The 24,311-nt window shown below is 51.6% G+C and overlaps 2 protein-coding genes across 4 annotated transcripts; one reads left to right on the top strand and one right to left on the bottom strand.

The window, feature by feature from the left end:
* The first annotated feature begins 705 nt into the window (after positions 1 to 705).
* Positions 706 to 15,980, top strand: ERGIC3 (ERGIC and golgi 3). Of its 3 annotated transcripts, none has more exons than XM_051633525.1 (13): positions 706 to 1,036; positions 1,143 to 1,213; positions 1,897 to 1,984; positions 3,122 to 3,241; positions 4,456 to 4,549; positions 5,723 to 5,888; positions 7,485 to 7,542; positions 8,556 to 8,587; positions 9,253 to 9,349; positions 10,998 to 11,062; positions 12,492 to 12,628; positions 13,527 to 13,582; positions 13,684 to 13,818. In XM_051633525.1, the coding sequence occupies exons 1-13, from the start codon at positions 949 to 951 to the stop codon at positions 13,770 to 13,772; spliced, it is 1,161 nt and encodes a 386-aa protein (XP_051489485.1). In that variant the 5' UTR covers positions 706 to 948; the 3' UTR covers positions 13,773 to 13,818. The 3 variants fall into 3 exon arrangements, with proteins under 3 accessions (XP_051489485.1, XP_051489486.1, XP_051489487.1); XM_051633526.1 differs by lacking the exon at positions 13,684 to 13,818 and adding an exon at positions 15,243 to 15,980 and having other exon boundaries at positions 717 to 1,036; XM_051633527.1 differs by lacking the exons at positions 706 to 1,036; positions 1,143 to 1,213 and having other exon boundaries at positions 1,904 to 1,984; positions 3,067 to 3,241.
* A 1,228-nt stretch (positions 15,981 to 17,208) lies between these two features.
* LOC127391167 (CMP-N-acetylneuraminate-beta-galactosamide-alpha-2,3-sialyltransferase 2-like) lies at positions 17,209 to 23,538 on the bottom strand. Its single transcript, XM_051633531.1, has 7 exons — positions 23,475 to 23,538; positions 20,123 to 20,371; positions 19,644 to 19,834; positions 19,242 to 19,421; positions 18,804 to 18,849; positions 18,581 to 18,700; positions 17,209 to 18,250 (listed from the first exon to the last, which is right to left on the bottom strand). Exons 2-7 carry the CDS (start codon positions 20,357 to 20,359, stop codon positions 18,083 to 18,085), a joined length of 942 nt encoding a protein of 313 aa, XP_051489491.1. The 5' UTR covers positions 20,360 to 20,371; positions 23,475 to 23,538; the 3' UTR covers positions 17,209 to 18,082.
* Between the last annotated feature and the right edge of the window lie 773 nt (positions 23,539 to 24,311).

The following is a 24,311-nucleotide window of genomic DNA, read 5'->3' as shown; positions in this document are numbered from 1 at the left end:
TGGACAACATAGAAACCCACTTGTGGTTTTGCATGAGCTTAAAAGGCTTTCCACCTTGGAAGCACTGCATAAAAGTGGACAAGTCTGAATCAGTGCACAAATGATAATCCCAGATTTCTAATGCTTTTGCAGTTGTACATGATGAACAGTAACAGTCCCAGTTGGATAGGCAGGGACCTTCAAGATCATCCAGATCCAACCCCCTGCATGGGCAGGGACACCTCCCACCAGCCCAGGCTGCTCCAAGCCCCATCCAACCTGCCCTTCAACACTGCCAGGGATGGGGCAGCCACAGCTTCCCTGGGCAGCCTGAGCCAGGGTCTCACCACCCTGACAGGGAAGAATTCCTTCCTAGTTTAACACTGTAGATGAGGTTCCTCTCTTCTGGCTGCTGAAGCCACAGTACCAGGATGCCTGTGCAACTCGAGCCAGAATCAGCCCCACAACCAAAATGTGAACAGTATCTCCAGCTATTATTAAAAAAAAATGAAAACACCTTAGAAGTGATTTTATAATATTTTAAGGATTTCAATATTTTTTTTAAAATGTCATTTTTATCCTTTAATACTGGGATATTTAAAATGCAGTTTCACACAAAGATCAAATAAGGAGACGAGTAGTTGTTTGATGACGAGAACAGTAACAATGATATTTTTTATTAAGAAAAAGTCAAAAAAAGCCATTCACAGCATAACCAACACCTTCAAACACCAGGAGCAGCAAAGAGTGCTGAACTGAAAAAGGCGTGTTAAGAGCCCAGAGGCAGGAAATGCTGAGGAGGCACAAACCGGCCCCGTGCTCGGCGTTTTGAGACAATCCCGCGTGTTGTGTGTGGGCTCCCGGGAAGACGAGGAAGGGTCTGTGACCGCAGGAGATGACGGAACACGAGCCCGCGGGGCCGGGCTGCGGGGCGGGGCCCGGAAGGCCGCTCCGGTTCCGGGCCGAGCCATGGACGCGCTGTGGCGGCTGAAGCGCTTCGATGCCTTCCCCAAAACCCTGGAAGACTTTCGGGTGAAGACGTGCGGGGGAGCGCTGGGTGAGCAGGCGGGCCCGGGGCTCGCTGGGGGGCTCGGGAGGGCTGGGGGGGCCCGGCCTCCGCCGCGGCGGTGACGGCGGCTCTGCTCTCCTCCTCTCCCCGGCAGTGACGGTGGTCAGCGGGCTCATCATGGCGCTGCTGTTCGTCTCGGAGCTGCAGTACTACCTCACCAAGGAGGTGGGTAGCGGCGGCGGGGGAACGGGCCCCGGGTGCCTCCTGCCCGCCGTGGCCCGGCGGTTCCTCCTCGGGCCGCCCGCCCGGCGCCTTCCCTGCCCGGGGCTCGTTGTGTCCCCTGCCCGCGGCTCGTTGTGTCCCCTGCCCGCGGCTCGTTGTGTCCCTTGCCCGGGTCTCCTTGTGTCCCCTGCCCGGGTCTCCTTGTGTCCCCTGCCCGGGGCTCGTTGTGTCCCCTGCCCGGGTCTCCTTGTGTCCCTTGCCCGGGGCTCGCTGTGTCCCCTGCCCGGGGCTCGTTGTGTCCCCTGTCCGGGGCTCGTTGTGTCCCCTGCCCGGGGCTCCTTGTGTCCCCTGCCCGGGGCTCGTTCTCTCCCCTGCCCGGTGGTCTCGGCTTGTGACCCCCGAGACTGGCCTTGGCCTCCTGCACCGGCACCTCCTGCCGCCTTCCCCAGCTGCAAGCGGGAACCCTGGTCCCCACCCCCCACTTTCTAAGATTTTCCCCGGTTATGAACGTTTTTAAAAGCTGTACGAATGGCAAGTGTTTAGCTGCCCGGGAAGGTGTGCGGGGCAGGCTCAGGTGTCTGGCCAGTCCCGCCTCTTCCAAACCAGAGCCAGGGCCGTGGAGGGAAGGAGGCCCTTGGATCAGCTGCCAGGCGAAACGGGACGCTTTGTTTTTCCTTTGTTCCCAGGTTCATCCGGAGTTGTACGTTGACAAGTCCAGGGGAGATAAACTGAAGATCAATCTAGATGTTATTTTTCCACATATGCCTTGTGCTTGTGAGTCAGACTTCTGAATATCGGGGGTAATTTTCACACTGTGCCCAGGGCCCAGCCAGGCTCCGTGTGCCTCGTGCTTCCGAGTGCTGCTGCTTGGCTCACACCAGCAGGAACCACTCGTTGTTCCACAGCAATTCCAGCCAGGCCCACTGGGTGCTCGAGCCAGCGCTTCCAGTCAGGCAGGATTATTTTTCTAGATTTTAAGTGAAGCTAAGGTATAAACCTGCTTCCATTTCTCTGTGGTGGTGTACTTTTGTCAGAGGGCTCAGTGGTACTGAAAAAGCTGGCGCAGAGTTCACCAGGAGCTCAAGATTTGATTGTATTATTGTTGAAAACCTCTGGAGTCTCCTTTGGAGGTTGCTTGACGAGGCACAACTTTGCCATGATTTATGTACTCAACTTCTGACTGTAACACCAGTGCCCTTTGTCTAAAATGTTTTAAATCAGAGTGAGCCTTAGTAATCTGATTGGCTTCAGTATGAGCAAAATTGCAAGATGAAGTGATGGAAAATTTTGCAGGTTTTGCTGGGTTTTGCCTGCCTCTCATTCTGTGTAGTACTTCCTAAGGTTGCTGTTGGTCTTTGCCTTCCTCACTCATAAGAGGGCATGGGAACGCCCAAGAGTCTGGAAGTCTCTGCTGTCTGGAGCAGAGGAGCTGTCAGTTGTACAAGAGAGCAAGTGGCCACCACGTGCCTCAGGGTGCTTTGGTACCAGGCCAAGAGCACAGGCCTCCAGGACCTTCTGTGTGAGAAGCTGCTGATGTGGGAATGGGGAGAGGGCAGAGGAAGTAGGCAGCTTTTATCCAATTTTAAGCTTAACCTCCTGAGCTCCTGAAAATGGCTGTGGGCTTTGAGGGGTTTGGTTTTGGTCTTTTGCCTCAAGTGTAGGCAGCTTTCAGGGTAACGACTTCTGTAGCAGCTGGAAACTCCTTCGTGTGCACCAGACCAAGCCCTGCTGCTGCAACCTGCATTTTATTCCCTATGTGTCACTTGGCCCCAACCACGCACACTCTTCTGGTTTGGCACATCTGTATCCCCCTTCCTGAAATATTCTGTGTTTTCACTGGCTGAATTCTCCCTCAGCCTTGCCAGAACAGATTTGCGTCTACAGACTGCTTTTCGTCCTGGTGGGTTTCAGATTTGAGCATCGATGCCATGGATGTAGCAGGGGAGCAGCAGCTGGATGTGGAGCACAACCTGTTCAAGCAGCGTTTGGATAAAGCTGGCAATCGTGTGACTCCAGAGGCTGAGAGACACGGTGAGATGCTGTTCTGCCTTTCTTGGATGGCTGCTCTCCTAGACTTCCCATCATTCTGCGCCTGTTTTGAGATTCACAGGTGCAAGGGACAGCCCAAGAGCATTTGAGCCCCACAAACTCTTGAAGAGTTCATAGCACCCAAATCTGTTAAACTGGCAGATCAGACCAACTCCTGTTATCCTCGCTGCTTTCATGAGGAAAGTGTTTTGTCCCTCTGAAATGGCGGAATCTTTGCCTTGTCCTTCATCAAGGCAGTGGTCTCCTATGGCTAGAAATCAAGCAGCTGTTGTGGCAAAACTCAGCTCTGGTTGTGTCTGTAAGCCACAGTGGGCTGACAAATGGGATGACCTTGTTAGAGTACAGAGCCTCTCCCCAGGGAAGGCTCCAGTGACTTGATCCTGAAGCCTCAACTTGCACCCTTACTGCCTTTGCTTTGTGTGTGTTAATGCCAGCATGATAAATATGATCTTTATTGGTTACAAGTTGTAGTAAGTGGTCCTTGGCTACATAAATCTTCTCCTTATGTTATTTGCATATTACCACTCATCCTTCTACTTAGATACAAAACAGAAACTATGCTGGCCAAGTGTTGCAGTAACACTGTCCTGACTGTTCCTTTCTAAAGGAGTGGTGTAGTTCTGTCCATCAGCATGAACTAAAGTTGTTGTTTCACTCGGATTTAACTTCTCTGTTCTTCAAGATGAAAGGCTGAGCTAAGCCAAGAGCTCAACAGTTGGTAGGTCCAAGTTGCTTCCGTTGTCATGGGAATGTGGTCGTGGTGTTCCTGCTGCTGTGGCACCTGGCAGCCTTTCTGTATTCAGAGCTCATGGCATTACAAATTAAATGTCTTGGGGCAAAAACTGTTTCAAAATGTTGTGTAGCAGGTCCTGCATCAGTCGCAGTGTCCTGATTGTGTCTACTTTAGATAAAGCCTTTATGCAAGTACTGTCTGGTCAGTGCTCCAGCAAGGCTTACAGATAGCCAGTTCTTTCTGTGGAGGCTGTTCTGGAGATGACAACATGGTCCTTCTTGGTCTTGCTCCACACCTCAGCAGGCTCTCTGTGTTCCATGTCAGGTGGGCTTTGGGCGCAGGACGTGCAGCTTCTGACACAAAATCATTGTGCTCAGGTGTAGAACAGTTATTGCTCAGAGAACAGCAAGAGTAGGAGGCCATTTCTAGATGCCTCATCATTTTTAATCCACTTCTGTCCTAGAGCTGGGAAAAGAAGAAGAAAAAGTGTTTGATCCAAACTCTTTGGATGCTGATCGCTGCGAGAGCTGCTACGGGGCAGAGTCAGAGGACATCCGGTAACCTTTGCACCTCTTCATCTCCTCTCAGCACTTGGATTCACACTCTTGTGTTGCATTCACCTTTTTTTTTTTTTTCCCCAAATGTCTGTGAGCAAAGAAGCCCTCCTGGGCCTGTGGGCAGAGAGTGATGAGAATTGCTGAGGTTTTGATATGCCTTTGAAAGCTGCACTTAGGAGTGTTAAGAACCTGCAGAGTTGGGTAGTCTGGTTTGTCCACACACCTCTTTAAGGGCAGTGCAGACTGCACCACCTTTGCAGTAGCACAAAGATTGTATCTCAGCAAACAGAATCTTTTCTAGGGTTATTTGGTGTCCAGGGGAGGGCTGTGTGGATTATTGCACTGTAAGATGAGCTGTCGTGGAATGAAACCTGGCTCTGGCCTTGCCTCCTTACCTCTGCTGCAGGCTTTCTGGCCCTATGGGAGCAGGGACCAGGCATCCATTGCTCATACAAACATTGGGTGGCATTTTTGGTGTTTCCCATTCCTTCTGCCTACCAATTCCTGTAAGAATGGATCCCTGATAGTCCATGGGTTCTGGACTACCCTTCGCTGCTGTTGTCTGCGTGGTGACTTGGTTTGTCCCATCTGTCAAGTTGGGTCTTTCCCCAGAGATGTTTCAGTGATTCATGACTCCAGCCTTCAGCTTTTTCTTTGGTCCAGCAAAACATGGAACTAAGAAGGAAAACCATTTTTTTCTGGTGATCAAGATGTTATCCAGAGGTGGAAAAGTAGTAACAGAAGTTTGCCATTAACCCTCCTCCCTCCAGTGTTGTCAGTCTTGCTCTAAAAGCAGAGGGAAGGAGGAATAGACACGGGCAGGTGCTTTGTTCATGCAGGGAAGTTTCAAGCTGCCCTGAGCTGTGGGACAGTGATGGCATTTTTGTAGGAAGTCTCTTTGCCACGGAGGGACTTGGCTGTTGACATGGACAGGCCAAACCCTCTCCAGGCTCCACACTGCAGTCAGACAGCTTGCATCCTCATGCCAGCATCTCAGAAAGTGCATCAAGAAGCTTGAGCTCCTCCAGGAGCATTAGGCCACCTCTCAAGGTCCAGTCCCTGCTATTTGCTTTATCGCGTTGTCAAAACAGAGCCCACCAAGGATTAGAGTCCTGAGTTGGAGCATCTCTTTCCAGTGATAAAGATGGTAAGATGGTGCTTGTGCTTTTGCAGGTGCTGCAACACTTGTGATGATGTCAGAGAAGCCTACAGGCGGCGAGGCTGGGCCTTCAAGAACCCAGATACCATAGAGCAGTGCAAGAGGGAGGGCTTCAGCCAGAAAATGCAAGAGCAGAAGAACGAGGGCTGCCAAGTCTATGGTTTCCTAGAGGTCAACAAGGTGAGAGGTGGGTTTTGCTGTGAACCTGCTGCATGATGGCCATGACTGTGAAAAGCAGAGTCGGGGTGTTTGTCTCCTTTTCCAGTTTTAGGTGTTCACAGGATTAATGTAGCAACTCCTGGGCTCAGCAAGGTGCTTGTGCCCTTGGAGGGCTTCAGGAGGAGAATCAGGAAGTGCAGTGGGAAAGGGGCCAGTTCTCTGTTGCATTGTGCATCCTGGCTGGAGAAGCTTAGTTTTTCCTACCATCCAGCTAGCCAGGCTTTTTGCCTGGGTTTCTGGAGGGGGTGAGACAGCTGCTTTGAGGTTAGATTGTCCCACCTGCCCTCCCAGTTTTAAAAGAGGCCACCAGTAGATCCTGGAGGTAACCAGCAGCTTGCCAGCAGAGGTGCTGAAGAGGTAACATTTTACCTTATTTAGAAAAACAATGGAAGCAAGACAATGGGAGTTGGTTGTCCAAGCTGAAAATGCTCAAGAGAGGTGGTTTTTGCAATTGGTGTATGAAAAATCTAGTAGGAGATACACCAGCCAACAATGGAACTACTCTGTCACTGGCAGGTTACCAAACCCACAACACTTGGACGTGCAGGTCACATACCCAAGTACCTTCTAGAAGTCAGGACCAGGCTAATTATTTTTATTTTTTTAAAATTCAAACTCTGGTTTGGTTGTGGTGTTGTTTTTTTTTTACATCTTTCTGGAGACCACAGTCTTTATTTCTGGACATGAAACCTTTTACTCACAAAGCCAGGCACTGTGACTAGAGCATCATCGTGGGTACCAAACTTACAGGGCCCTGTCACAAAGTGTGATGAGCAGGAAAGATGCTGGAATGCTGGAGGTAGCCAGGGCCCAAGGATGGGTGTTCCTGGGGAAATTCCTGGGGGCTGTTGTTATGCACTTGGATTCTTGCTCAGCTCCAGTCCCTCCGGGGCTGCAGTTACTGTAAGGGACAGGTCTGCACAGATGTGGAAGGTGTGATGTAGGACAAGGTGTGATGTAGCACGTGAGCTTGGGACACTCACCCCTCCCAGGGGAGAGTCTGTATGATTGCTAGGAAGTGTCAGGGGGGATTGGCTCCTAATATCATGACCCTTTCAGATTCCAGGGTGAAATGTTAACAACCTTTGTCTTTGGGGCTTTGTTTGGGTTTTTTTTGTAGGTTTAGTGCTTTATTTTTGCACACAACTTATTTCCATGGATTCATGGATCCCTTTTCATGTATCACTGCTGTTTATTGCATTAAAGGTGTTTTTCCCATTCACTCTCCCTCTCAGTTACTTCCTCCACTCCTTTTCTATGATGCCTTTTTGTATTTCCTGCAGCATCAGTTGGTTCTCTCCTAGTGAGCTTAATTCCTTCTTCCCATTTTTATGTCCACTCAAATAATCTGCACAGACCAGTTATTTTCAGCATTAATATGTTATTATGGCTTTCCACATGACTGCTTGTGAGGGAGAGGGGAGATTCATGTCTATGGAAATGATACATGGTATGTAGCATGTTTAAAAAAAAACATAGAAATCCAAGCACCAATACAAGGGCTTTTTTTTAAATTTAGATTCCCACTTTTTAATGAAAGATTACTATCTCCTACAGGTAGCTGGGAATTTCCACTTTGCACCAGGGAAAAGTTTTCAACAGTCTCATGTGCATGGTAAAGTGTTTTATTTTCCTCTTTATTGTGACCTTTAGCTTCAAAGTGTATCTGACCATTTTCTTTGGCAATCTCTCCATAGTAACACAGTGCTGCTTCAGTGGGGAGGGTGTTGTTGAAATATTGTTGCAGAGGTTTAGAACCATCATGAGCAAAGAGAAGAGTGTTTTCTGGAGGTGCTGCCACATAGGTGTGGAAGGACTTGGAGGAGAATGTTTCTGGACAGTCTCTCAGTCTCAGTTGTTCCACAGAAATTTGCTGCTGTGCTCTAAACCAACCACAAGTCAGGTGTCCAGTCCAAGACCTGAGTATCAGTGTCTCTGTAAGGGGTATTTTGGAGAGTATCTCAGGAGAGTTTTAAAGCTTTTCAGAACTTTTAGAGTGAAATTTAAGTTGTAAAGGACTTCCTGATATCTATATAGAAACACAGTAAGGCCAAGTGCAGGGCAACCCATGGTTATCAGTAGAGGCTGGGGAATGGGGATTGGAGCATGTAGTGATAGGACAAGGGGGGAATGTTTTTTAACTGGAAGAAGAGAGATTTAGACTATACATCAGGAAGAAATTCTTCCCTGTGAGGGTGGTGAGACCCTGGCCCAGGCTGCCCAGGGAAGCTGTGGCTGCCCCATCCCTGGCAGTGTTGAAGGGCAGGTTGGATGGGGCTTGGAGCAGCCTGGGCTGGTGGGAGGTGTCCCTGCCCATGCAGCGGGGTTGGGACTAGATGATCTTGAAGGTCCCTTCCAACCTAACCCAGTCTGTGACTCTATGAAATACCTAATCTGATTTCACCCCAAAGTAAAGTGACTTTCCTTCACTCCAGCAGTGGCTGGTCCATGGTAGGAGGGCATTGCAGCACTTTTCTCCATCACATGCCCTGCTGCAAGTGAGAGAGAAGTCCAGGCAGTTTTCTGGCCATGTTAGGTCACACTGGAAATGGGAGGAGCTCCCAAGGTCAAAAGATGTGCCTGTTACCACAGCCTGAACTCTATTGCTAAACCATTTTTCTGTTGCAGTTCACGATCTGCAGAGCTTCGGGCTCGATAATGTGAGTGTTCCCAAGAGAGTGTTCTGGTTCTCTTGGTTTATTTTCCTTCTGGATTTCCCTCCCTTTGCCACACTGAGATCCTAGTGTACTGATCCCAGCCAGCCTGGGGAGCAGTCTGAGCAGAACCTGGGATGTGCTTTCACACAGGGTTCTGAAGTATGTTCTGGGACATCTGCATGTTGGTTGTCAGGCCTGTTCCCTTCTTCCTGAGACTGCCTTGCTCCTTCTTCTGTGATTCCCAGTTTTCTAAGGTTGACCTTTTCACAACTCCTTCTGGATCTGTTGGAGCTTACCTTGTGCTGGGAGGAAAGCAGATGCTGTCCATAGCAAATGCCACCAAGGCAGCTGACAGCATGGTGCTCCTACTGCAGGGGGAGGAGTGGGTGGGAGAGCCTGCTCTGTAGATGGCAGGGAAGAGCACTGGGATCTGGGGATTTCCAGCAGGAAAAGGGGAAAATCCACATCTTCAGAACTCCCATGAATAAAAAAGAAGAGCAAGTGCTTTGGAGTGTACTGTTAGGACATGCAGAGCAAGGGAGGATCTGTCTCTATTCCAGAGCCACGTTCAGAAAACTACACAAATCATTAACTTCAGTCCCCTTGCTGTGCATCCCATCCCCTGGGATGCTGTGCAGTTCTGTCAGTTATGGGCATTTCTGTTTCAGATCAACATGACACACTATATCAAACATCTCTCATTTGGAAGGGATTATCCAGGCATTGTGAACCCTCTGGATGGGACAGATGTCACTGCACAGCAAGGTAAGAGCTGGCTGAGAGAAATCTCTCTTTAAGTGTCTGTATTAATACTTGTTAGAAGAGAACAGGAGAGAAGTTCCCTGTCTCCACAAGAGCCCTGACAACGTTGTGTAAAATTGAGGCTGCTCCACCTGTGCTCTTGCTGGAACAGCTGCTTCTGTTCATCAGGAACAAACCTGACAAGGTGTTTTGATTCTGTGACCTTGCTGAAAGATCTCTTTTCCATGCTCTGGGATGCACAGCAGCAGGTACAGCATGTCATTCTGAAATGCCTATATCAGGTGTGGTTCAGGGAGAGCCCTGCCTAACTGCTGTGAGCTGTAGGAGACAGCCAGATGATGCAGGATACAGAAAAAGGCTGAATTGATAGTTGCTGCAGAGGCAAGGTCTGCCTGACCTTGGTCTACCCACAGTAACAGCTCAACAGCTGCAATGAAGTTGAAATATTGCTGATCTTTTTTTAGATAGCTCCAGTTTGCTGGCTTGAGCAGGGAGGGCAATTCTCACCTTACTGCTGCTCAGACTATAATCCTGGTTTATTCACACAGACTTGCTTGTGTGCATTTTCCATGGCAGATCCTGAACATCCCACTTCATGTGTCACTGCAGAGAGGAGTTGGTTTTTAGATCCACTGAAGTCTTAGGGTGCTGTTCCATGATAAAGCTTGGAGAAGGAAGTGACTTGCTTTGAGGTGGTGATGGGGTTGACAATCCCACCTGGATCCATCCTTGTCACTTTTTACCACCAGTTTTAATTCTTGTACCCGAAACAAAGGATAGTGCTTAAAATGACATACAGGAAAAAGGTCTCAGAATGCTCCATATGATCATACTGCCAGAGTTTTTCTGGGGGATGACAAACTCTCAGAGGAGCCTGTAGCTGGCTGGTAGAATTCTCTCTGTAGGCTGAAGTTTTCCATCCTGGGCCTTGGAGAACCAGTTGGCAAATTTTTGAGGGATTAGGACTGAAGGTGTGCTCAGAGAAGAAGTGGGAGAAGCAGGTCAATGTATGTTTGTTGCAGACCAGCTGAAGATATTACATAGGAGATTCTCTGTAGAAATGGATGAATAATCTTCTCTAGGGAATTTCATAGAAAACAGGTTTTCAAAGCAACTCCTGCCTGACATTATCCTTGAGAGAACAGAAGGAACAGGCTGCTCTGAGGCAGCAGTTCTCCTGTTTTTTCCTCACTTATCCAGATCTTCTTTTCATCTCCTGATAGGAAATAAACCATGCTTTTACAGTGATTAATTGAAGTAGTAATTATTTATTTGTAGTATTAATAGAAGTTGAGGCAGGATACTCACTAGAGATGAGTATGCTTTCTTAGGGCTATGCTCTTTAATATAAGGGTGAATAAGAATAAGAATTTTCAATAAGTTACATTGGTAAAACTGTGGCAAGATAACTGGATTGTAGAAAGTTTTCCATTTAGTCAAGAGCAAAATGCTGGTAGTTTTGGTTTTGGCTGCAACTGGAACAAAATTCACTTTGGCAAAAGGAAAATTCATGTCAGACATTAACTTTACTTGAAAACTTACAGGAGCTGTTGTGCAGAAAGATGTTCCTTGACAGGTTGAACCTGACCTGACACTGAAGCTCCAGCTCTTCACTGGGTACTAATTGTGTCTCTTGTGTCTTTGTTTTCAGCTTCCATGATGTTTCAGTATTTTGTCAAAGTGGTCCCCACGGTGTATCTGAAGGTAGATGGTGAAGTAAGTACCTTTTTCCCTGTTGCTGGGGCAAGGCAAGGCCTTCAGATGCCCTCATACTCTGACACTGACCATATCTGACCTCTGGTGGAAGCAACACAATCTGTTTGACTTTCTTCATACAAGCACCCCAGCAAGAATAACAGTTTCTGTGGTGTAATGTTACAGCAGTGATGAAGCAGATTTCAGCCTCCTCCATCCCACCTAGGTCAAGGTGACTGTGCCACTGTTACTGTGTTCCCTCACAAATCCCTCCTGGTGCATGCTCAGGAGAAGTCAAAGCAGGAAGGAGATCCTAGAAATTACCTTTGAAGAATAATCCAGGATCAGCTTATCTCCAATTTAAAAACTCCTTTGGCCTCCAAAAGAGCCTGGCTAGATTTCCAGCCCTGCTCTCAGAATATGTCCTTCTTCTGGGACAGGTAGGATAAACAAATTACTAAGGAGTTACCAGGGTGAGATGAAGATCCTGAAGAACAGAGACAATCTTCTGCTGTCTTCAGAAGCCAGCTTGAGGGAGCAGAAAGAACTGTGGTTTCTTCCATTCATTTGGAAGCATTTATTTTGGTTGCTGTCATTCTGCAGGGAGTCTTGAAGCCACAGAGAAACTCTTCTAAACAATCAAACCAAACCTGACAGTTGCCACTGTTTGGGCCCCCTTAGGGCAGCAGGAGGATGGAGGCTGTTATGTTTGGATTGCAAAGGAAACTGCAGTAGAGGCAGTAGGTCTGCTGCTGTGCAGACTTCACCACCAGTGTCCTCCTCTAATCCTGTTAGAAGGGGACAGGTGCCACATGCCCCAAAACCTCTGAATATTCTCTACAAGGTGGCTTAGTTCCTGTGCTGTCTCCCAGGTTTTGGTTCTCCATCTTCTGTGCTGCATGGATGGTCTGTGACCAGCTTTGCTCTAACACCAAACCAGTTTCCTCTCTGGTGAAACCCAAGTGTGGTTCTGGGGCTCATTCAGTGCAAGGACTGATCTACATGTGGATGAAACTACTTCAGAATTTTGTCTCCCTCATCCTTCACAGCTCTGTGAGGCTCTGCAAACCCCACAGCACTGGGTCCTTCACTGCCAGGGACTCTGCACCACAACTTGTCCCCCTCTCTGGCATGTGCCCCACATCCCTGCAATCAGAACAATGTGCTGCTGCACATCCACACCCTCCCTGTCGCTTTAGGCCCTCTGAAAGGGAAAGCACCAGCAGATTATTAGTTTGTCAGAGGCTGGGTAGGAGCTGCAGATCTGAGGAGCCCCATGGCCACAGAGCAATCTAAGCAGGTCCATTGGCAATGCAGACATAGTTGGTATTTCTTCATCTTCCCCAAAGATTGAGACTGTTTACAACACTTGGTTTTCATGTGATAAATCCTTGGCCCTTTCCTACTCCTTGTTAACAAAACCTTGTTTGCTGTGCTTGTTTCCTGCTAGGTGGTCAGAACTAACCAGTTTTCAGTGACTCGACATGAGAAGATAGCCAATGGGCTGCTGGGGGACCAGGGCCTGCCAGGTGTCTTTGTGCTGTATGAACTTTCCCCCATGATGGTGAAGCTGACAGAGAAACACAGGTAAGAGACATTTCAGTCTGTTTCACCCACCATCCTCGATTCTGTCCTTTTCCAGGCTCTCTTGGGTCATGACAGTGCAAATTCCCACAAACCATCCGAGCCTCTTCCCAGCCAGCACGGAGGAAGAGGCACTCCCAGACACCCAGTCTGAACCTCTGAAAGGCACTGGGGTTTTTTTCTGATGTTACCTGAAGTGTTTTAATCCAGGTTCAAGGTGGATCAAGACAGAAACTGGTGCAGTGAGCTCAAGTCTGATACAGTGGTTCTCAGTTCAGACTCATTTCCTCGAGTCTTTTTTTTTAATGGGAAGAGCAGATTTCTGCAGCAGACCCATCTTACCAGCACCTGCAACAGCACCCACCCTGGTCCAACCTAGTCACTTTGCATTTACTGTAGCTTTTCTGCATGTTGTGGTCAGTGTGGAGCCTCTTTCTTCTCTCTAGGTCCTCCATTAAGCACAGGTGTGGCTGCAGGGGAATGGAAAGGGTTGTAATTGTTCCATCTTTTAGGATCATGTTGCCCATGTCTGTACCTTAAAATGTATTAATATGTGCTTAGGGCTTCAGTTCTTGTGTTGCTGGGGCCTGCTGTCCATTCTGTCAGGGTGGGAATGGATAAAATCTTCAGGTTTATAAACTTGCCTAGGGTACTTGCCTCCTAGGGTTGCCATTGAGCTCAGGAATCAAAATGTCAGTGACAAACTCCATTCTGTAGCCAGTGGGGGTTATTGAATTGTTGAATCTGTTAATTGTCAGCTGTTAATATTTATATCATGCATACTTATGTGCTATGATGAACATTAGGATAATTATTAATTAATTCTATTAGCAAATTGTTACTTGTCTGACATGGGTATCTGAGCTCGTGCTGGTTGTTCAGGTTGTTTTCCTCATCCTAGGTCCTTCACACACTTTCTCACGGGAGTTTGTGCCATCGTTGGAGGCATTTTTACAGGTACTGCACCTTTCAGTCTTTTGCCTTCCTGCAGTGTAAGCCTTTGCAATCTGACTCTGAATTTTTGTGGCTGATGATAAATCCCTGTTTGGTGGGGACAGATGATTTCAGCCTTCAGGAGGGAAGAGAGCATGTTCTGCAGAGCCCCAGGAGTGCCATCATGCTGCTGTTACCACTGAAGATGCTGTAGATCTGTTATAATATTTCATCTGATGAAATCTTTCATTTTGTTCTGATGGAGGCCTGTCAGAATATTTCCTTTGGATGCTCTGCAGGACATTTTGTTTTCATGTCCCATATGGATGCATCTGTCCTGTTCTCTTGGCCAGTGTGGCTCTGCCATCAGACAGTTGCTCTGTGTGCAACCAAGGCCAGTAAAACCTGTGAGCCCAGGTCACCACGGGCTGTCTTGGAGGAGTCCAACTGTGTCTCCAGACACAGGAGCTCCAGTGAGTGCTCTGCAGGGATGGAAAGCAGCCTTCCCAGCTAGACAGGGTCCTGTAAGAAGGGGCTGTTCCTGCAGAGCCACTTGAGTGTGTGAACTTCATTCTCAGTGCTGGCTCTGGAATAGCTCATCCGTGTCTGCTCAGCTCCACGTGTGTGCCAGCCCAGCCTTGACCCAGCCTTGCACTCCAGCTAAAAACCCAGGGTGCTCCAAGGCAGGGAGATGTTCACATGGCTGTGAAGAGCCAGCCCAGAGATCTGGTCCAGAGATCTCCCTGGACCTGGGAAGCCACTAGTGGGTCACCTACCACCTGGATCTCCTACCTGTGTCACATAATACCTTCTTCTGCAAGGTTTTCCCAGCCACCTGAGGTGTCCCAGTGCTCCATGAACCTGATGCTGTTGAACAGGATTTCTGTCTGTAATAAATTGGATGGTGTTCACTGCTGTGTTTGACTCAGGGAAAGGCTCTACCAAATCATGGCAAAGGCAGGTGCCCTGTAGCAGTGCTGAGGTCTGACAGCCAGCTCGTAGCCTTTGCTGCCTGTATCATGCTCAGACCCTCTCCGTGCTAGAGGATGGATCAAATCAGTGTGTAACAACTTTTGTGTTACAGCATCAAATTGATTCCACAAGTAGAGAGAGTTTCAGGGCCAAACATCCACAAAAGAGTCACCTGAAGCCTTGCTCAAAGGTTAGTGAGGCCAGTAATTCTGTATTCTGCAGTAATAAACAGAACATTGCAATAAACAGTTCCTGTTCTCCCTGCTACTCCTTATATAGTATTGAAATGTCTGCCTTTGTGTAGGGCCAAGTAATCCCTTGCTTATTTCTTAGCTTGAGGTGTGGGACTTTTAAGGTTACTGTGAAATGAGCAGGAAAGGGGAACACACTCTTGGCACGTCAGGGCAGTGCCATGGTGTAAAGCTGTCACCATCAGCTTCCTCTCCAAACTCTCACTCATCAGTAAACACACTTGACCTGGTCCTGTCTTGTTTTTGCTCTCTGAGAGATATTTTTCTGAAGAAGTGTGATCACCTCTGCCGTGCAAGCTGGATCTTGTCTGTCCTAATGAGATGAGCAGCAGCAGCAGCTGTTTCTGTCTGAGGGAGCTGCAGTTCCTTTCCACTGACAGAAGCATTTGGGTTTTCTTCTCCTTGGAGTTATTCTCTCTCTGTGGCACATCTGGCTTGATCCATCTGTTTTTTCCTTTCAGTTGCAGGACTCATTGACTCCTTGATCTATCACTCAGCACGTGCCATCCAGAAGAAAATTGAACTTGGGAAGACAACATAAATAAGCAACAACATCACCCCACAAAAAAACTCTTTAAGAACTGAGAGGGTTTGTTGAAACACAAGTGAACTTCTGGGTGCACAAGGTTTGGAATCACCAGGTGGCCCTGACCCCTCTTTTGTTACTGTCCTGTCATTCTTGGTATTAACTGGTGGGTGGAACTGCTTGAACCTTGCTGCTGTGAAGACTGACTGTGCAGACCCTACTGTAAAACCCTTTGGTGTCAGTCCATGTTCATCCAGTTCTGCCCCCCTTCCCCAAAGAGATGCTGGAGCTACTGCCTTCTGGTTGCCTCCAGGAGCAGCGTGTGGTCGGGAGACCTGGAGGAACCCATTGAAGCTGCCATCAAATAAGCTTCTTAAATCTTTCTTCAAAATATTTGTGAGTGTGCTGATGCTGTGTCAGGCCTTGGTGAGAGTATGCTGACTCCCCTGTGCTTTCCCTGCCCCTGTGGTGACCCCCAGCACAGGGCTGTCCTCCCAGTCCCCTGGGGCTTGGCAGCTGCTCCTTCTCTCCTGACAAAAGATGCAACTTGATGTTTCAGCAAAATTAAAAAAAAAAAGTGGAGTTTTAATTGGTTTTTAAATTGGATTGTGTTTTCCACTTCCCCTCTGTTTGTATTTTGAAATAAAGCCCAGCCTCTGTGTGTTTTGATGAAGCGTTTGGAAGAGTAATTAAATTATTTGAACTAATCCTGGTACTGAATTGGAAATTTAAAAAACCAAACCACAACACAGCTGCATTGGGGCAAGGTGTGTGGAGATGGTGATGGTGAGGTTTTGTTTCTTTTTCGTGATCCACACAAGTAAATAAAGTGTTTGGTGTGATTAATTATAGTGGGAAAAATTTGAAAACGATGAAGCAAAAGAAGAGATTTTTGGCTCCTGCCTCATTTTGAGGCAAAACAGCCTCATTACTCTTACATCTCAGCTCTGGAGTTGCTTTGGTATCCACCCTCAGCTTGGTCCAAGCAGTTGGTCCAGCAGCACCCAGTGAGTGTGACAGGCACAGGGGCAGAGAAGGCAGAGAGAAAGCTACTTGGTGTTCAAAAAGCCTTTGAACACCAAAAAAAAAAAAAAAAAAAAAAAAAGGTTTGAAAGTAGGTTTTGTTTGCTGGTGGTGGGTTTTTTTAATTAGTTAAATTTACCCACAAACCATGGAGTATAAAACCCTGTGTTTTTTCAGCCAGGGAGAGAAGCAATTTGAGGTGAGGGCCAGGAGACTGATTAGTCTCTGAGCTTGAGAACTGAAAAAAAATGGGTTTGTTAGAAAACTGCATTTGCAGCACAGGTATTGAATAAATCCCTCAGGTCAGGATGGTGCTGTCCTGCTGCAGTGTGAGGAAGGGGACATTGCATCTGGATGTTCTATCAGGAGCAAAAAGTGCCCTAACACAGCTTTGTCACTAAATTGGAAAGATTAACTGGGAGGGGGAAGGTGAATGGAAGGAATTGTAGCAAGAGTTTAACCTGCAGTTAACCAATTACCAGTTAACTGCTTGATTTGATAAGGAAACCAATTGCTTGTTAACCTCAGAGGAGCATTGGAGAGACACTGCTTGGCACCTGGGGAAGAGAGGGAAGGTGGAGGTAAGTGCAAGGCACGTGCTCAGAGTGGGAAACTGGATATAACAGGGAAGAGGAACAGAAGGCAATAAATGGAAATTCCACCCGGAGAGGTAGAAATTCCATGAAGCTCATAGCTCAGGTAATGCTGCCTTCTGTGATAAAATGGAGCTTGTGAGTAGAAGAGACCTGGTGATTTTTGTAGGCTGAAGGACCAAGTAACAGCCATGGAAAAACTGAGTGATCCTCAGATGTTGATGTTGGTGACTGAAGGTAGGACACATCCTGGGTCTGCAACCTCGTTGTGTGGGGTGAGGCTGAGGGAGCTGGTGCTCATGTCAGAGCAGTGAGGGCTCCAAGGGTGAAGCAGATGTTAATGGCAGCTTCATGGGTGTTTTCAAGGTTTATTAAATTAAAATTATTTCAGCTGTACTTGATAAATTCTTTCTTATGAGGGTGGTGAGACCCTGGCCCAGGCTGCCCCATCCCTGGCAGTGTTGAAGGGCAGGTTGGATGGGGCTTGGAGCAACCTGGGCTGGTGGGAGGTGTCCCTGCCCATGCAGGGGGTGGGTCTGGATGATCTTGAAGGTCCCTTCCAACCCAAATCAGTCTGGGATTCTATGATTGTGTCATCTTCTGATTTGGATGCTTGATGGTTTCCTTTCTTTCTTTTCTTTGATACAATTGTAAAATTGTTTCCTTAGTTATAAAAAGACAGGAAGGGAAGATGCCCCTCTCCCCTTTCCCAAAGAGCAACTGCAAATCTCCCCACAACCCATGAGGGGGAGGAAATGGCAGCTCCATCATGTGGACAGCCACGTTTGAGCAGCTGCTGTCACCACCATCGCTGCCACCCAATAGCTTGGTGGCCAGCACAGGGACACACAGCAGCTCATGGGCTCCATGCCTGCCTCCAGTCCCACTGTCTCCCCTCCCTCTCTCCCAGCCAGTGTTGCAGAGCTGTGCCCACCCCGTGTCCAGCCTAACACGGTGTCCCCAGTGCCAAGGAGTGTGTCACCTCGCCCAGCTGGTGGGACCAGCAGAGGCAGTGCCAGGAGCCTGGGGCTGGCAGGGTGTGTGAGCCCTGGCATGTGGTGCTGCTGGGGGAGAAGCAAGATCCAGCAGCAGCTACTGGTGGTGCTGGGGGCTGCCAGTCCCTGTGCCAGCAGCCTGGCCTCAGTTTCTGGGAAAGGCATCATTTGTAGAACAAAATCCTGCCCTCAGCTGCCAGCCTCTCGATGAGGCTGAATTCAACCTCAGCATCATGGACCCTGGTCCTGCGAAAGGCTCCGGGCCAGCGGTTTTTCTCCCAGTAGTGGTGCCAGTTCCCTTGGCTGTCTGCGCCAAAGCCAAACACAGAGACCTGCAGAGACACCAGCAAGAGCCATTGCAGAGCAGCCCTGCAGCCTGGGGGGTGGCAGCAGGGGTGAGCTGGTGGGAGAGGTGAGATGGGGTGAGCTGGTGGGAGGGGTGAGATGGAGGGAGAGGTGAGATGGAGGGAGGGGTGAGCTGGTGAGAGAGGTGAGCTGGTGGGAGAGGTGAGATGGAGGGAGGGGTGAGATGGAGGGAGAGGTGAGCTGGTGGGAGGGGTGAGATGGTGGGAGAGGTGAGATGGAGGGGTGAGCTGGCAGCAGGGGTGCGATGGCAGCAGGGGTGCGATGGCAGCAGCGCCAGCCCCGCAGGCCATGCTCACCTGCTGGCAGGTGTGCAGGGCGAAGAGCAGGGCGGTGAAGCCGGTGGACGGGTACCGGCCGCGTCGCTGCGTCCAGTTGTCGTGGATGTACTTGAGGAAAGCTGGGCTCAGGATCAGCACCTGCGCGGGGGGCGGGGGAGCCATCAGCTGCCAGGACAGCTGGCCCTGCCGCCAGCCGGGCCGTCGCCCCCGCGTCCCCCCGCAGCCCAGGCCGGGCCCTCACCTTGTGTCGGTCAGCTTGGATGAACCGCTTCACTCTCGCGTACGTGCTGCAGAAGCCCGAGGACAGCAGTGAGCGGGGCACTCCTGCTGCGGGGCCTCCTTTGGCGGGGGTGGCCGTGGCCACCAGCACCCGGCCCCCTGGCACCCCCAGTCCCCCGGGCTGGCTCTGAGAAGGGACAAGCCAAGCACCTGGCCCCACAACGGGGCAGCCACCCTCCCACCCCTGGGGGTTACGGGACTGCCGGGTGTCCCAGTCTGGCGGGGACAGGTCAGCGCCCACCTCCCCAAAGCACAATGCAGAGGGATGACAGGACCATCCCCCAGGGGCCCTTCATCCCACCAGGATTGTGGTGCTGGGGCCCAGCGGGGCACCAGGACCACCCCGCACCATCCCCAGGGTCTCTAGCGCCAGAGGCACCGTCCCCCAGAGCCAACGCACCGCGTGAGCTCTCCGGTGGAGAAGGCGCTGGCCACCCACTGCAGGTCCAGAGGCTTGAAGGGGACAAGGACCAGGTGGGTGCCAGGCGCGAGGTTCACTGCGCTCTCTGGGTACATGAAGTGGTGGGTGGTTCTCCTGCCAACATCCAGCTCAAAGCCAGCGATCTGTGCTCTGTTCATCCTAGGGGACAGCGGGAAATGTCCTGAAATGAAGGTCAATGCTGCGCCGTCCCCACCGGGCAGGGACACCAGGTCGCCCTGGCTGGAAAGAGGGGACACGGGTGACACCAGGGCCCATGTGTGTCCCAGGGCAGGGGGCTCCAGGGAGCAGGGCCAGATTTCACAGGGTGGCTGGGACGTGCCAGGGGACACCAGGAGGGACCAAGCCCCTCCAGTCACCCACCGCAGCACCCAGTCGTGGGCGTCGATCCGCAGCCCGTGGCCGGAGCCCTGCAGCTGCCCCGAGTTCCCCACCACAGCACACGTCCTGCAGCCAGACGGGTCCCACGCGCTGCCGGTCGGGGCCGGGAAGACAGTGAAGAGCTGCCGAATTATGGGCTGGAGCTGGACAGCCCTGGAGGGACCCTGCAGGCTCTGGGGGAGAGGGCAGGGACAGGCAGCATCAGCCCCCCCCAGCAGTGCCCCCATAGGGATGGAGCACCCCCCCCCTCTTCTCCCAGCAGAGCCCTGGGAAAGGCACATGAAAACTGGATGGGACACTGGGAAAAGGGGTGTGGGGCAGCACAGGGGAGCTGACCTGGGGTCCCAGCACCCTTTTCAGCCCCCATCCCAGCCGCCCGACCTTCACCTTGACCCTGTCCCGCTGCAAACGGCTGCGGGGAGCCCGGGAGGAGCCCCGAGCAGCCCCGCGGCCCCACTCACCAGCCACCACTGAACCACCTCCGCGGGCAGCTCGGGGGCCCTGCCCGGCAGCAGAGGCTCCACGGCCGGGTCGTAGCGGGCGCTGAACCAGGCGGAGCTGTTGGTGCCGGGGCAGCGGGCACGGGGGGCGAGGCGGGAGGGAGCCCCGGGGCCATCCCGGGGGGCTCGGAAGCTTTGCCACAGCAGCAGCAGCAGGCACAGCGCCAGCACCGCCTGCGTGCGCCTCTGGCTCAGCATCCCTCGCGCCACCTGCAGAGAGATGGCCCAGGGACCAGTGGCAGGGGCACCGCAGGACCCTTTCCCACCCACCCACCCTGCCCAGCCCCCTGGGACCCCTCCTGGCTGCTCACCAACCCCGCAGGGACCTGGGATTGCCTGCTACACGCTGCCTTTTCAAGCCTGGCCATGGCTGTAGGGCTGTGCTCTGCCCCCGGCGCTGCCCCAGCCCCCCGGGGCAGGCAGGGCTGGGGGGGGGCTGCGCGCTGCCCGCAGCACCGGGAGGGGCTCAGATGGGAGAGCAGCAAAGCATCATCACCCTGGCCATGAGCCCAGCGCCAGCTGCCCTCCAGGGAGGTGCTGCCCACCCGTGAAGCAGCTTCTCTGCCAGCCCTGAGCCCTGCTGCTCTCCCCTCACATCCAGCGCTGGGCCTGGCCATGAATCATAGAATCATAGAATCATAGAATCCCAGGGGTTGGAAGGGACCTCGAAAGATCATCTAGTCCAACCCCTCTGCCAGAGCAGGGTCACCCAGAGCACATCACACAGGAACGTGTCCAGGTGGGTTTGAAAATCTCCAGCAAAGGAAACTCCACAACCTCTCTGGGCAGCCTGTCCCAGGGCTCTGTCACTCTCACAGTAAAAAAAATTTTCTGATATTCACCTTAAACCTCCTGTGCTCCAATTTGTATGCATTACTCCTTGTCCTATCACTCGTCATCACTGAAAAAAGCTTAACTCCATCTTCTTGACACTCACCCTTTATGTGTTTGTAAACATTGATGAGGTCACCCCTCAGTCTCCTCTTCTCCAAGCTCAAGAGCCCCAGCTCCCTCAGCCTTTCCTCATCAGGGAGATGTTCCACTCCCTTCATCATCTTTGTGGCTCTGCGCTGGACTCTTTCCAGCAGTTCCCTGTCCTTCCTGAACTGAGGGGCCCAGAACTGGACACAATACTCCAGATGTGGCCTCACCAAGACAGAATAGAGGGGCAGGAGAACCTCCCTTGACCTACTAACCACCCCCTTTCTAATGCACCCCAGGATGCCCATTGGCCTTCTTGGCCACAAGGGCACACTGCTGGCTCATGGTCATCCTCCTGTCCACCAGGACCCCCAGGTCCCTTTCCCCTACCCTGCTCTCCAGCAGCTCAGCCCCCAACCTGTACTGGTGCATGGCGTTTTTCTTCCCCAAATGCAAAACTCTACACTTGCCTTTGTTGAACTTCATCAGGTTTTTCCCCACCCAAGTCTCCAGCCTGTCTAGGTCTCTCTGAATGGCAGCACAGCCTTCTGGTGTGTCAGCCACTCCTCCCAGCTTGGTGTCATCAGCAAACTTGCTGAGGGTACATTCTGTGCCCTCATCCAGGTCGTTGATGAAGATATTGAACAACACCGGTCCCAGTACCGACCCCTGAGGGACTCCACTAGTCACAGGCCTCCAACTAGATTCTGCCCCATTGACTACAACTCTCTGACTTCTTCCTTTCAACCAGTTCTTGATCCACCTCACTGCCTGATCATCAAACCTATACTTGATCAACTTATCTACAAGGATGCTGTGGGAGACGGTGTCAAATGCTTTACTGAAATCAAGATAGAGCACATCTACAGCTCTACCATCATCTATCCACCTGAGCCCATGGAGGTGCCAGAAGCAGCCTCCCCAGGCCCCAGGGTTCTGCAGCTCCATGGGCACTGACCCATTGCTGGGGGAAGGAGAAGGAGGTGCCAACTGCCAGCTGTCTGCAGGAACCTTCCTTGAACACCCACATTGAAGTGATGTTTCTGGTCTCCATCTAAAAGCACTCATGTAAACCTGGAGTCAGGGGGAGAAGAGTTGTCTTGTCCTCAGGGAGCTCATGGAATGCTCATGGAATGCCAGGATCTGGCTCTCATGGACCAAGGCAAGAATGAAGAGCAGGACATGGGGACAGTCTCCATCCCAGGGGCAGAAGTGACTGCAGTAGATTTGAGGGAGGGCAGGGGGGGGTGTCTCCTCTCTACTGGGAAAGCTGAAGGAGAGAAAAACCCCTCCTGTCCTCACAGGAGCACCCTGTGCTTCCTCCAGTCCCCCCAGTGCTGAGCTGGAGCCATGGATCAGCACCAGTTTTGTTTCTTCACATTCACCACTTTCTGCAGCTCCTGCAGCACCAAGGTACTTGCTCAGCCTGGCACCCACCCGGCTGCACCCAAATCTGCCCCACAGGAGGTGCCCCTGAGAGCAAAGCTGTTGCTCCTGGGAGTGTGAGCAACGAGCAGAGCCAAGAGATGTGGGGGAGCAGTTTGGACAGTCACGGGTGGCTGCAACAGCTCTGCTCCCCTGCAGTGCTGCCCTCAAACAGCAACAGAACCGTCACCTCTTCCTGAAGGGAAGCAGGAACAAGAAACCACCAGCAGGCTGGAAACACTGACGCGGGTGCTCCCGAGCAGGAAGCAGCCACAAAATGCTGGCTCTTCACCCTACAGGCTTGGGGGGGACCCCAAAGGCCCCTGACGCCCTCCCTGCAAGTGGCTGCAGATCCCTGTGACTGTGTTCTGCCTTCCTGCAGCAGCCACGAGCATTTGCTGTGATGGAGGCAAAGAGCATCCAGCTGATGTCCTGGTGGGGCTGGGAGCCGTCAGCCTGCCAGGCTGGCTTGGGTGCTCATGGAGCCTGGGGGGTTTTTAAGCCACAGCCCACAAAGGGGTACCTGGTGGCTGCATGTCCAGCACCAGGAGCTTCATACAGCCCAGAGCCCCGGGACTCGGGGCACAGGGAATGTTCCACAAAGCTTTTTAGAATCACCCGTGGCCGGGGAGGGCAGGGCTCCAGACAGGCAGGGTTGAGTGGCCCCATCTCCCTGCCTGTGCCCATGCACAGCCCCTGCTCCACTGACAGGACCCCTACCTGCACCCACACCCCCACAGCAGCTGAACAACCCCCCTGTCCCTGTGCCCAGAGGTGCCCTTGCTTGGGGTTCCCCAGCCAGCACCATCAGCCACAAGCCACCACCCTGCAGCAGCCACAGACCAGTTCCCATCCCAGCTCAGCTCCTAGGGACACTGCCAGCAGCTCCCCATCCCCACAGCCAGGAGAGGAGGCCTGGTGGTGTGGTGACCCCTGGACCCCTGCCAGCTGTCCCCAGGGCCCTCACCTGCTGCTCGGAAGCACCGTTGAGCAGGGCTGGGTGGAAGTGACAGTGCTGAGCTCAGTGTCCTCACCAGCGGCTGCGACATCCGGAGAGGAAGAGGAAGTGTTGCACTTTGGGGCAGAGCAGAGCCTGGCAGCTCCCGGAGCCTGGGGCTGACAACCCTCCTCCAGCAGTGCCCACCACCCTGGTGCCCCAGCACGGCCCTCCCACACAGCTCAGCATCATGATGGCCACCAGTCCCACCAGAGCCAAATGCCCTGGCCACCTTCCCAGGTGAAATCAGGAAACTGAGCATTAAAATGTTCCTCTGAGGGTGGGAGAAGCTGCCTGGGGTGGAACTGCCCTCCTGCCCCTACAGGTGCTGCTGGGATGGCTCAACTTCTGCTGACACGTGATGCCAGCAACGCAGAGACCTGAACAGCCTTGTGCATCCAGCACCTCACACTCTGGTTTCCTTTGCGCTCCTGGTTGGGATTCTGGCTCAGAAAGGACAGAGAAAGGCTCTGAAATGTGCCTTGGCATCTGGAAAAACACGGTCAGGGGAGAAGAGCCAGGCAAGGGGCTCAGCTCTCTTAGCACTGATGCCTGTGAGGAGGTTTGGTGCCTGAGGGAGAGGGGCAAAGAAAGAATCTAAACGCTCAAACTAGAACAGTCCAGCAAAACACAGAGCGCCGAAGAGCTGGTATTTATTGGCAGTGACCTCAAAGGGCCTCTCTGCCATTGCAGGGGGCAGGCACCAGAGGAGCTGCCACAGCACATTCTTCTGGAGCAAAACCAGTGCAACCTGGGTGGGAGGAATGAGGGCCAGTGCAGGGTGTGCTGACCCTGGCTCTGCAGCAC

Source organism: Apus apus, chromosome 15, assembly GCF_020740795.1.
Source record: "Apus apus isolate bApuApu2 chromosome 15, bApuApu2.pri.cur, whole genome shotgun sequence".
NCBI lineage: Eukaryota > Metazoa > Chordata > Aves > Apodiformes > Apodidae > Apus > Apus apus.
Note: the sequence above shows the minus strand (reverse complement) of the source record. Positions and strands in the feature narration are given on the sequence as shown.

Coding starts and splice junctions, on each gene's coding strand:
- ERGIC3 (XM_051633525.1), top strand. CDS start 949: ATGGACGCGCTGTGGCGGCTGAAGCGCTTCGATGCCTTCCCCAAAACC. Junction 3,242..4,455: donor TCCAGAGGCTGAGAGACACG/GTGAGATGCTGT, acceptor CTTCTGTCCTAG/AGCTGGGAAAAGAAGAAGAA. Junction 5,889..7,484: donor GTTTCCTAGAGGTCAACAAG/GTGAGAGGTGGG, acceptor TATCTCCTACAG/GTAGCTGGGAATTTCCACTT.
- LOC127391167 (XM_051633531.1), bottom strand. CDS start 20,359: ATGCTGAGCCAGAGGCGCACGCAGGCGGTGCTGGCGCTGTGCCTGCTG. Junction 19,422..19,643: donor GCCCACGACTGGGTGCTGCG/GTGGGTGACTGG, acceptor GCTGTCCCCTAG/GATGAACAGAGCACAGATCG. Junction 18,850..19,241: donor TCCACCGGAGAGCTCACGCG/GTGCGTTGGCTC, acceptor GGGCTTCTGCAG/CACGTACGCGAGAGTGAAGC.